The 12,602-nt window shown below is 38.2% G+C and overlaps 1 protein-coding gene across 2 annotated transcripts in view; it reads left to right on the top strand.

Moving 5' to 3' along the window:
* Positions 1 to 12,602, top strand: part of CDH12 (cadherin 12) — a 1,003,438-nt gene that overhangs the window by 735,056 nt on the left and 255,780 nt on the right. For both annotated transcript variants that reach the window (XM_059173699.1, XM_059173700.1), the window contains one exon: positions 11,914 to 12,330. In XM_059173699.1, coding sequence (XP_059029682.1) covers positions 12,100 to 12,330 — 231 coding nt within the window. In that variant the 5' untranslated portion in view covers positions 11,914 to 12,099. The remainder of the gene's footprint in view (positions 1 to 11,913; positions 12,331 to 12,602) is intronic.

Below are 12,602 nucleotides of genomic sequence, written 5' to 3'. Positions count from 1 at the left end.
AAATACCAAAAAGTTTGAATGTTTGATAAAATAAGATCATAAATTATTATGAAATAATATTTAATTATCTATTTGACCAAAATGGCCAAAAAATATTTTAAAGGCAAATACAGAAGGTTACATAGTTGTTAGCAAAATTTAGCTTTTAATATTGGAAAGATTCAGTCTTCTTAAGTAATCAAAGACATGATTAAGATAATACAAAGCAACGGACATTATTTTGGTAAAATAAGAAATACTTGTTTGCTAGGCAGATTACTTTAAGGGGGAAGACAAAGCCTTCATAGTCTCCTATTACAAAGAAAAAATAACAGCCCAAGAAAGCTTTGTCATTTTAACAGAGAAAACCATAGTTTAATTTTTATTAGCTTACTTTTGATATTAAGGCTCATTCACTTAATTAAATTCATTCTGATTTTAGCCAGCCCTGACCACACACACACAAATTCCTTTCCAAAGATTTACTTTGCACAAGCCTTCTACATTTTTCTTCTTCTTCATTAAAGCACACATTTTACTTTGCTGACATGTGGAGATGTTTCTCTTATTATTTACAGTAGCTTTAATTACATACATTAATTAGAATTCTTAACCCTTCGAAAGTTTAGTTTCTAGTGAAAACCAAGAAGTAAACAACTGGAAAGTGTTTGTTATGACAACATTCTTTAGATTGGCAAATTTAGGGAAACATTTAATAATTTCTAGAAGTATATGTTACAAGATTTTTTCCTTTGGTGCCCATGGTTCTTGATCACACCACTTCAAAGAATAAAGATGGGGGCACCTGGGTGGCTCAGTGGTTAAAGCCTCTTCAGCCCAGGTCACGATCCCAGGGTCCTGGTATTGAGCCCCACATCCGGCTCTCTGATCAGCAGAGAGCCTGCTTCCTCTTCTCTCTCTCTCTCTGCCTGCCTCTGCCTACTTGCTATCTGTCAAATAAATAAATAAAATCTTTATTAAAAAGACAAACAGACATTGGGGTGCCTGGGTGGCTCAGTGGGTTAAGCCGCTGCCTTCGGCTCAGGTCATGATCTCAGGGTCCTGGGATCGAGCCCCGCATTGGGCTCTCTGCTCCGCAGGGAGCCTGCTTCCCTCTCTCTCTCTCTGCCTGCCTCTCTGCCTACTTGTGATCTCTGTCTGTCAAATAAATAAATAAAATCTTTAAAAAACAAACAGACAGACAGACAAACAAAAACAAAGAATAAAGAAGTAGGTGGGGCAGAGTGATGGGCAGCAAAGCAAGGTTTATTGAATGATAGTACAAAGCTCCCAAAGAAGCAGGGGACCTGAGGATTGCCACCACACTTTCTAGGTCTAGGGGTTTTTATGTGCTTTGTTGGCGAACTCTTTTCATCTTGATTAACCCTAGCTGCATCTGTCATCCAATTGGGTTTTTGTCATTTATTGTATCATGTGGAAAAGGATGGAGGGCTCCTTTCAGGGCTGTGTAAAATCCTTTTAGGGGTGGTTTCCCCTTGGAGGAAAGGGGGCTTGTCCCTGCCTGATTTTCTTACAACTATCCTTCATCACATATATCTTTTTCAATTTTTCCAGTGCAACAGCAACATTCAAATATCCTTTAGTTTCTCTGTAATAAGAAGCCAGAGTAGATAAACCTATGTTCAGTCACAAATATTTCAGCGTTTTATCTTATTTCAAAATGATCTAGGTTTTTAATGACTATCCATCACCTAATTTAACTTGGCAAAACTCTAAGGATTTAAGCCACCAAAAAGATTTGGGGAAACTATTTAATTAGACATAAATATTGCTGAGAAGTTCATTATAAACTTATTATCTTATATCTATTTAATTAACTTTTTCTTAATTATATTTAAATTAATCATGAAAAATTTCACAAGACATTGAACAGCTAACTATCTTAAGTTATCATTTTGTCCACAAGTTCTATAAGCGATAACATGAACCTATTTGACCTTTAGTAAGCCAACATAGAACGAAAGTATTATATTTAATGCTGATAACTCTAAAGACATGCCTATTTTAATTAAACCAACAAACTTAAACTAGTTTTAATATTGAATATTTTCCCAGATAATAGTAACCTAAAATTCACTTGGATTAAATTTCTATTATATTTCTGAGAGCTTAATTTTTTGTAAGTACTTAATTGTCTTTAATTAAATAGACCTCTTTTGCCAATTAATTTTGACAATTCCACTTGGAGGCAAGAAATACCACATACCTACAACATATATAGACACATGAACATACAGACAGACACGATAAGAGACTCTATAGCTTCCATTTTTAAATTGCTGCCAGGGGTGCCTGGTAGCTCAGTTGGTTTAGTGTCGGAGTCTCTTGCTTTCCACTCAGGTCATAATTTCATGGGTCCTGGGATTGAGCCTCAGGGGGGCTCTGTGCTCAGCAGGGAGTCTGTGTCAAGATTCTCTCTCTCTCCCTCTGCCTTTCACCTCCCAACCTCCAGCTCACGTGCCCTGTCCCCCACATGGTCTCTCTCTATCTCATGCTCGTACTTTCTTAAAAAAAAGAAAGCTGAAGAATTACTTCCCTGAAGTTTGCATAACAAATAGATGGTCTAGATAAGGGTTCTAGAGAAACCCTGGATAGCACATTTAGGTGTCAAAGGCATAGGGGAAAAAAATGAAAGCTCTTCCTAGAAGGACTTTTGATTCCCCAAGGCCAAAAGATTTGTAACACTTGCACTTTGAGATAAACAGGAGGTTTGGGCATTGGTAAAAAAGGATGATTACACTATGAACTGTTTGTGAAGCCACACCTCTGATCCCCTAAAGACTGGATTTGCTTAGCAAGAACAATGATCCTCAAAAATTGGGTTGCTACCTAAATGATATCAAAGACTGGTATACCCATCCCCCTACGTTGGAATGTTTTCCCTCTGGGTACATTTAGCATAGGAAGAAGCCTAAAAAATTCCTACCTCCAATTTGATCAAATTTGTGATTATTGAATTATTAAATCTTTTCAAATATCTGGTCAGGTTTCAGCTTGAACAGTCAATATTTCTGGCAGTATTGAACAATCCCATTAATTTTAGTTTCTCCTTGGTTATTTAAGAGAATATTATAATAGCACTTTACAGAAAATCTCTCAGAATCCTGTAAGCTTTGCGGGGGGTAGGAGTGATGTGGGTGGGAATCCTCATTCTGAAGTCGATATGGGAACATTCAAACTGATACTGAAGATTTTGCATAGGTCTTTTGAGGATGATTTTTTTTTTTTCTAGTGTCCCAGTTGATTATGACTGAGACACCAATCCTTGGGCGCACATTTTGATGATGGGCTCCTAGGACCGTGCAATGTAGGAGGCCTACGTGTTCCTTTTATGCCTTTAATTTTTCATTAGCTTTTTGCAATGAATCTTGCAATGAGGCTATTTTGGAATCTTGAAGCCTTTTGGCAGCTTTTACATGACAATTAAAATAAGTAGCGCATTCTGTTTGTTGGATGTGGGAACCCTTACTCTCAGGTGCACTTTTTAAATAAAAGGTCTTGTCTAACTGGAATGTTTCCCATAGTGGCCATTGTAATTATAAGTGGTCTTTGATAAAACTTTGCCATTTTTTGTAAATATCTACAGCTTCCAAGACCACAGTCTGTATAAATTAAATAAGCAGATGTTCCAGGTGGTGCATTCAACTCTTTGTATATAAAGGATTGCATTTCTTTTAGTTAGAACTTTGGGTTTCTCAGAGCCAAACCAATATCTGAGAGGGACATGTCACAGTGTCTTATTGATAAAGGATAGTTGGAAAAAACGCAGGTAGGGACAAACCCCCTCGGCCCTAATAGGGAACCACCCTTAAAAGGATTTTACACCATTCTGGAAGGAGCCCTCCATCCTTACCCATATGATAGATGAGAAAACCTGATAGGATGACAGGTGCAGCTAGGGTTCATCAGATTAAAACAGTCTGTCAACAAACCCATAAAACCCGTTAGACTTTGAAACTGTGATGGCAACCCTGTCAGATCTCCACTATCTTCAGGAGCTTTGTACTATCACTCAATCTTGCTTTGCCACCCACCACTCTTCACCTGGCCAACCTCTTCATTCTTTGAAGTGGCTTGACCAAGAACCACGGGCACCAAAGGAGAAGAAATCCTGCAACATGACTGTACCTACAGATTGCATGTAAATTGCCTTGAGATTGGTGGGTAACCAAGTAAAATTTACTTCGAACAAAGTTACCTTCCCTTAAAAAGCAGGGGGTTTTATGGGGCAGATTACCTCACTAGTGCTAACCAGGAAATTCCAGCCTAACTGATTTAAAATTCCACTTCTGAAAGAGTTTGAAATTGAGATTTAGTCTTGGTTGGCTGTCCTGTGGTCAAGTTTTTGGTTTCTTTTCTTTTTCGTTTTTTCATTTTCTTCTTTGTGGTCATCTTCTTGTTGTTCTTTTTCTTTCCTTTTCTTCTTGCTTTCTTTTCTTTCTTTCTTTCTTTCTTTCTTTCTTTCTTTCTTTCTTTCTTTCTTTCTTCTTCAACAGGGTGCAGTAGAGAGTAGCATCTAGACAAGTCTGAGAGAAAGGATCAGTGAACTCCAAATATTAAGCTCATAGAGTAATTATCACCTTGAGACATCTTTGTTTGAGGCAACAGAAATTGGTTTACTGTCTTTGCTTTGCAGTGGCAAATTCATGAAATACAGGAGTTAGGATTAAGGTTTTGCTACAACAGGGGGGTAAATTTCCTTCTGATATGGGCTTACTGGGACCAAGAGAGGTACAGTAAGGAAGTTTATCATTCCCAAGGCATTCCAAGAACTACTTTAACTTCTGAACAATGGTTAAATATTTTATAGAAAAATGTCTCTGTTAAAACCTTCAGAAAATTTTTCTAGAGTCAAATTCTTGAATTGTCAGATTTGCCTAGCATCTTTAAATAATTATGAATTTTATATAGTATGAAGCAGAAAATTTTAAGTGTAAAGTTAAGTCACATCTAAAAATGTTTTTAAGGTAATGAGTTATGTATAAGTTTATTGTGGATATTTTAATAATTTCAAGTTTATATAAATTATTTTCTCACTTTTTTTAATATGGAAAAGAAAACCTCCTTTTGTATTATTTCAAATTAAAAGACCATTCATTTAAAAGATGGGGTAGCAAGACTATAAATATTCTTTTTATTTTATTTTATTTTTTAACTTTGGGAAGTGCCCTTGAAAAATTACTTAATAGGCCACAGGAAAACCACTGTGAAAGTTATCCATGATGAGGTAGCCTCTGAGTGAGCCTCATAATATAAAATCTTTTGTAATAACTAACATATCTGTCAGTCTAATAAAATATCTTCTCATAAAGACAGACCCTTTCATTGTCATTTATAGGAAATGGACCTTTTGTCAGGAGCTATGCTTAGAAGTACACACAGTCAAGATTAAGTAAGTAACGGTGGAAACCACAGCCTTTGGCTAGCTCTCCACTTTGGAGACACACTTAATGGGTATTTCACACACAAGTATCCCCTCCTTTGATATATGATCATTAAAAACAAAAAACAAAAAACAAAAAAACAAAAAAAAACAAAAAAAAACTCCTTTCAGCTAAAAGGAATGTTTGACTCCAGAGACTCATTTCAGGCTTGGAAAGTCTTTAGAAAGTCACTTTGGCTCTACAAAAGTTTAGGAATGATGGAAAAATATAAATTTTTAAAGGCTATGCCCAAAAATCAGTGTATGGAATAGAACACACCCCTGGTGATGTCCTTCGTCACCAATATGTCTTCTTTAAGGCTCACTTGTTTCCACAGGGCACTGACACCTCAGCAGAAGTCTGCTATTCTTAGTGTTTTAACAACTCCATCAGTGCTGGGGCAAGTGGTCCCAGCTTGGTAGCTCAGCACAGTTTTTCCTTGAAATTTAGGCTTTGTTTCATGCCTGGGGGGAGTTGTTTCTCTTTCACTTAAGAACTGGAGTCCTTCGGGCGCCTGGGTGGCTCAGTGGGTTGGGCCGCTGCCTTCGGCTCAGGTCATGATCTCAGGGTCCTGGGATCGAGTCCCGCATCGGGCTCTCTGCTCAGCAGGGAACCTGCTTCCTTCTCTCTCTCTCTCTCTCTCTGCCTACTTGTAATCTCTCTCTGTCAAATAAATAAATAAAATCTTTAAAAAAAAAAAAAAAAAAAGAACTGGAGTCCTTCAATCTCCTTGCATTTCTTTCGTTGTGATATAGCACTTTAAAAGCTCCCTGGCTGACAAATGTGGCCGCAGGCTGGGATCTGCTGGGAGCGGCATCAGGCATTGAAAATAATATCTGTTCGGCGAAGGACTGCGGTGTTATAGCATCCTGGAATGGATTTTTAGGATCACACCACAGTCGTGTGAGTTAGGAAGTAGCACACGTGCGCACATTCTAACTGCATGGTGAATTTTTAAAAATCCATGATTTCTTCATGTATATGGAGCACAGCCATGAGAATATTGTTGACTGTGTCCCCACAATTCAAATGCTACTTAGCAGATACTTAGTGTAGAACTATGCAATGAACGGATCTGTCTCGTTCCAAAGTCCATCTTTCTTTTTGGCTATTTGATTAAGCTTTGATTAATTATACTGTAGCCAGAATGACCCCCAAATCTGGAGTTGTCAAGGCGGCCTAACAGGCTGTCTTCTCCTCTGGCTGCCTTGCATGCCCAGATCAGGCTAACGACAAAGAAGCCTTCTCAGCTGGAATCCACCTTACCTTTCTCTCTGTAGGACACCTGCTTCGGGTCACCTGGCCTGTCTAGCACCTTGCTGGGTGGATTTGCTGAGCTGTCATGCAGTTTCTTAATTCTCAGCCACCATCCAATTCTCTTACCATACTAAGTCTGCCAGTTTTTGCATCTTCCCTCCTGTCTCTGCCTAGAAATTGTCTCTTTTCACATCCTGGTGTGTGAATACAGGGAGTCCCCAATCTCCTGTTTGAAAAGGGACTGAGTTGACCTGATAGCTTCAATGCACTAACTTCACAGAAGCTCTAAAGAAGTCACAATAAACTTGAGCTGGCCTAATATTGAGATAGCTGCTTAGCTTTGGAAAAAATAATTTGGAAGCCATCTCTGTAAGCTTATATTCCTTCTCTTGCTAGGATTTGAAACCCTTGGTGCTTTCAACTATTTATGTAATCTAAATGGGACAGTATAGAATAGCATCTAAGAGGATGACCTCGGGAGTCAGGCTGCCCAGATTCAAACCTGCCTGCTATGAGCTCATTTGTGGACCACTGCTATCTTCCTTAAATTCTCATTCTTCCATTTCATTTGTGATAGGGACACAATAATAACACGTCCTTCACAGAGGTGCAAATGCACAGGCATCTGTAATATAAATTATTACTATTGTTATTAATAAAAATAAAGGGTTTGGGCAGCACAGGGGGTAAATGGCCAGGCTCATGCAGAGGGAAATCATGTAGGTCCTGTTAAGCTCATGTATATCATATTAAAAATCCTGGGGGCTTAAGTGGGTAGGAGAAGAATCAATGAAACAAGATGGGATTGGGAGGGAGACAAACCATAAGTGACTCTTAATCTTACAAAACAAACTGAAGGTTGCTGGGGGGAGGGGGGTTAGGGGAAGGGGGGGTGGGGTTATGGACATTGGGGAGGGTATGTGCTTTGGTGAGTGCTGATTCACAGACCTGTAACCCTGGGGATAAAAATATATGTATATAAAAAATAAAAAATTAAAAAAAAATCCTATTTTCAAGATGAACTCTCTTAGCAACTTTCAAATATGCAACCTTATTGTTAACTATAGTCCCCATGCTGTACATTATATCTCCAGTGTGTAGTGAGAAGGCTCTACAGTGTTAATTACAGATTTTTCCACTACACTATGGTATGTGAATTTCTAAAAAGCTTTGTATTCTGTAGAATTTATATTAAAACAGCAGGATTCAGGGCACCTGGGTGTCTCAATCATTTGAGTGTCTGCTTTTGGCTCAGGTCATGATCCTGGGGTCTTGGGCTCTTGAACCCTGAATCATGGGGCTCCCTGCTCAGCCAGGAATCTGCTTCTCCCTCTGCCCTTCCCTGAGGCTCCTCCCCCTACTCATGCGTGCATGCTCCCTTTCACAAACAAATAAATAAAATCTTTAAAAAAAAAAAAAAAAAGCAGGCAGGATTCATGAGGAAAAAATAAGATGATGTGTAAATCTCCCAAACTTGTAAAGTCACTCCTCGCAATCATCATCCCTATGGAAATGTTAATAAAAAGAGACTACTAATAAGTAAGTTTCCCTGTATATATAACATTCCATTTTAGGGAGAAAGGAGAAAGTGATTTGATGATAGGGATAGAAGTGAGATTAAGCCTACTTTGAGAAAGAAAAAGGGGTGGGGCTGGACATAAAAGTGAGAAAACACACCATGATGAGATAGAATGTGTGTCCAAACAGGGTCAAAGGAAAGATAGAATGTGAACCTAAAGGAAATGGGGATTCTATTCCTCACTGTCCTCCACGGCTACAGTTAAACGCTGCGTTATTATGATATTTTGTGTTTGGCCGTCATTTTTGGTGATGTGAGTCATTGATGTGCTGAGGAATTATCTTGTGGAACAACACACTTTGCATGTTACAATCACACTTTTACTTATCAATCCCTCACAGCCAATCCCCTCACGTTGTAGACACACATTCTAGGGTATGAGAAGGGGAATGATGTCCACAGATTAGAATTTCTGAAAAATTACTCCAGTAGTGGATCAAATCTCGGAATTTGGACACCTTTGAGGCCAAACAGGAAAGGGTATCTGGAACAGGACTGGTGGCAGTGATGATGAATTTACCCAGATGTCCAATATTGAAAATCCCTACTCTACACTCAAAAGACAGCCTTAGGTGTCAATGCTCTCTAAACCCTTGAATTTTGATACTTCACACCCCCAAAAATGTGGAGGAGAAAAATTTCACGGAATAGGAAAACAAAATACAACCTAATTACGTATACTAGACTGGGTTTGGGAAGTCCGAGTTCCTGCCATCTACTCGTGTTTATCTCCCCAGCCGTTCTGCATATGCCTAGACTAGGATTGCCATGAGTATGGGAAGAAGCATGGAAGAAATGGAAAGGTTCACAAATTAAAACACTTTGGATGTTGGTGTTAGTGCTTCAAACTTGAGAACAGATGAAGAAAATACATGTTCTGCCTACACAAGCTTGTTGAAAATAGTGGCAAATATTCTCTGACCTCTTAAATGTATTGTCACATAGACATGATACATTCATGTAAGATATTTGGTTTTGAACATTAAGAGTAAATTATTTCATTGGAAACCACAGTTTGTGATTTAAACTCTTGTTTGAATCAGTGCTGCCTAATAAAAAATAATGCAAACCACAAATGTGAGCTGCATATATAATTTTAATTTTCTTTTTTTTTTAAGATTTTATTTATTTATTTGAGAGAGAATGAGTGAGAGAGAGCATGAGAGAGGAGAAGGTCAGAGGGAGAAGCAGACTCCCAAGGACCTGGTGCCTGATGTGGGACTCGGTCCTGGAAGTCTGGGATCATGACCTGAGCCGAAGGCAGTCGCTCAACCAACTGAGCCACCCAGGCACCCTGTAATTTTAATTTTCTACTAAACACATTAAAAAAACAACAAGAAATAAGTGAAGTTGGGGCGCCTGGGTGGCTCAGTGGGTTAAAGCCTCTGCCTTCGGCTCAGGTCATGATCCCAGGGTCCTGGGATCGAGCCCCACATCGGGCTCTCTGCTCAGCGGGGAGCCTGCTTCCTCCTCTCTCTCTGCCTGCTTCTCTGCCTGCTTGTGATCTCCGTCTGTCAAATGAATAAATAAAATCTTTAAAAAAAAATAAGTGAAGTTAATTTTTATATTTATTCAATCTAACATATCCAAAATATTATCATGTCAACAAAAAATGAATAGAGAAATTGAGAAATTCTTCCTTTTTTGGTATTAATTCTTTGAAATTTGGTATGTAATTTAAAAATCTCAAATTGCCACATTTCAACTAAATAGCCACATATGGCTAATTTTTACCATATGGGACAATACAGGTGTAAGTTAACTTGTTATGAGCATTATTTTGCCAGAAAGAAAAGCTACAATTAAATATATGCCTACTTATGTTTTTGTCAGTATGTAACAATCTCATCCCTTCACACAATAGAAAAATATCATATCCTGTTTTCTTTCTTTTTTAGGGGAGTATTCTTATAGAATGCTTTCAAAGTATAACTTTTGGATATTCCCTATCTCATATCTTATTTCAAGCATCATTCCCACATTCAGTGCTTACATTTTTACATTTGTGAGGAATGTATTTTAATTTTTGTTATGTTGTATATGCCTGGAGGACCTCTGAACTGCATCGTAGCTGACAAGTTGACAAGACGCCATGTTTCATAGATGTTTGATTAAACATATATTGATTTTGGTGTTAGTTCTCTTGTTTTGGAAACATTATATATAATTTCTGGCCTCCAACACTTTTGGCTCTTGAAAAATTCCACTTTTAGGCTGTAGGCTTGGAACCCTGAGTGCCAAATGCACAAAACCACGCTGGCTGGAGCCACATGCTGGCTGCTCGCAGAGTATAGGCTGTTCCTGTTCCTTTAGTTCTCAGTGCAATTGTCACCTAAAACTGGCTTTTGCTAACTTAAGTTTTGCCATCAGGATAGTCTGTCTGGGCTTATTTTATTTTATTTTTTTCCTTCACAGCATTGGTAAATTTGGTCACATTTATGTATTTGTTATTTACTCATTTTTAAAAAAGATTTTACTTATTTATTTGACAGAAAGAGAAAGATTGAGCACAAGCAGTGAGGAGGGGCAGGGGCAGAGGAAGAAGCAGACTCCCCACTAAGCAAGCAGCCAGACCTGGGGCTTGATCCCAGGACCCTGGAATTATGAACTGAGCTGAAGGCAGCCACTTAACTGACTGAGCCACCCAGGGACCCCTGTATTTGTTTTTTAAATATATTTTCTGTTTCTGATTTAAGAGGGTCAAGGGTTGTGTATTATTTTCTTATCTACTGTATAATAAAGAATTTTGTAGATACTCAGTAAACCTTAGATAAGTGAAGGAAAAAAAAAAAAAAAGAATTTCTTGTTGTACGGAAGAGTTCAAAACTCATTTAACCAAAATGCAAAAAAGAGGTTGTCAGTCTGGTAGGGATTCAAGGTTGCTCTAAGCTGCATAACTTAGAAAAAATAATTCCCATGTATCCAGACTAGAGAAGCAATTCTTTTTAAGTTAAAGCTTATAAAGAGTTATAAAACCATCTGACATTTTACCAGTCATTTATGTTTCAGTAATGCCATTGGCTTACGTTTAGTAATTTATCTTGTTCTTTCCTGGATGGTCTGATTCTTTCTATTTTCTAATCTTAAGGAATTTTTTTTCCTTATTGTTTTCTTTTCTTTATTCTCTAAATGTGCAATTGTCCATGTTGGCCTATTTTGCTTCTTCCAGGAGCTATTTGGCAATGTCTGGAAAAGTTTTTGATTGTCACAATTGGGAGTAGGGGAGGATGCTACTGTCACTTTCTGAACAGAGGAGAGAAATGTGGCTTAAAGTCTAAAGCACAGAATAGGTCCCCAGTAACAACCATTCAACTCCAGATGTCAAGGGTGACATCGTGAAACCCTCCTCTAATCTAGTTCATGTTAAAAATAGTGATCTGTGTTGTATCCTTAAAATGATGATTACATTGGAAAAAATATTGCTTCTGTTTATGATATACCTTTTGCTTCATCATAGCGGAAGCTTTTTCCATTGTAACTAAAGTTAGTTCATCCAAGTTTACAGGGTGCATAGCAGTGACCAATTATCCCTAAAAGTTTTTTCCAGGCTTTCCTCTTTACGTCTTTAAACGTTGGCAGACACAATGAGAGTTTTGATGAGTATCATCATGTCATTCTGTTGATTTAATGTATCTTTGTTAATCTGTTTTATAGGTCCCTTTAGATGGGATGTAATACAACAGAAGCCTTTTCATCAAAAGGATTAATGCCTGCATTATCACTTCTGCAATAAAACAGAAAGTCAAGTGGTGGAGGCCACAGACACCTCAAACCTGGATTCCACAATTCTACATTAAGTGCTGGAGTTTTTATTACTCTGCTGTTGGAAAGCCTTTGCCAATGCTTACAAGGAACTGCTTATCCCTGCTTCTCTGGGTCCTGTTTGATGGAGGTCTCCTAACACCCCTTCAACCACAGCCACGACAGACTTTAGCCACAGAACCGACAGAAAATGTTATCCACCTGCCAGGGCGCCGGCCACATTTCCAACGAGTTAAACGGGGCTGGGTATGGAATCAATTTTTTGTGCTGGAGGAATACATGGGCTCCGAGCCTCAATATGTGGGAAAGGTAATGGCGTTTCTTTTGACAACCACTTGATAGCAAGGGGGATTATGCATTGTGTATTGTGTGTGGATGTTTTGCACAGGAGTTGAACAAACCAGTGACTAGAACACTGGGATTGAAATCCAAGAGACCTGGTTTCTCTTCCTGACTCAGTGGCCCGGGTAAGCTTTGGAATATCATTTAATCATTCTTTACCTCAATTCTCCCTGGTTATTTTAATGAAATTAATATATATATATATTTTTTTTTTCCTAATTCTTTCTTTAATTTTAACA

The sequence above is a fragment of the Mustela lutreola genome, chromosome 5 (genome assembly GCF_030435805.1).
Source record: "Mustela lutreola isolate mMusLut2 chromosome 5, mMusLut2.pri, whole genome shotgun sequence".
NCBI classification, from domain to species: domain Eukaryota; kingdom Metazoa; phylum Chordata; class Mammalia; order Carnivora; family Mustelidae; genus Mustela; species Mustela lutreola.
Note: the sequence above shows the minus strand (reverse complement) of the source record. Positions and strands in the feature narration are given on the sequence as shown.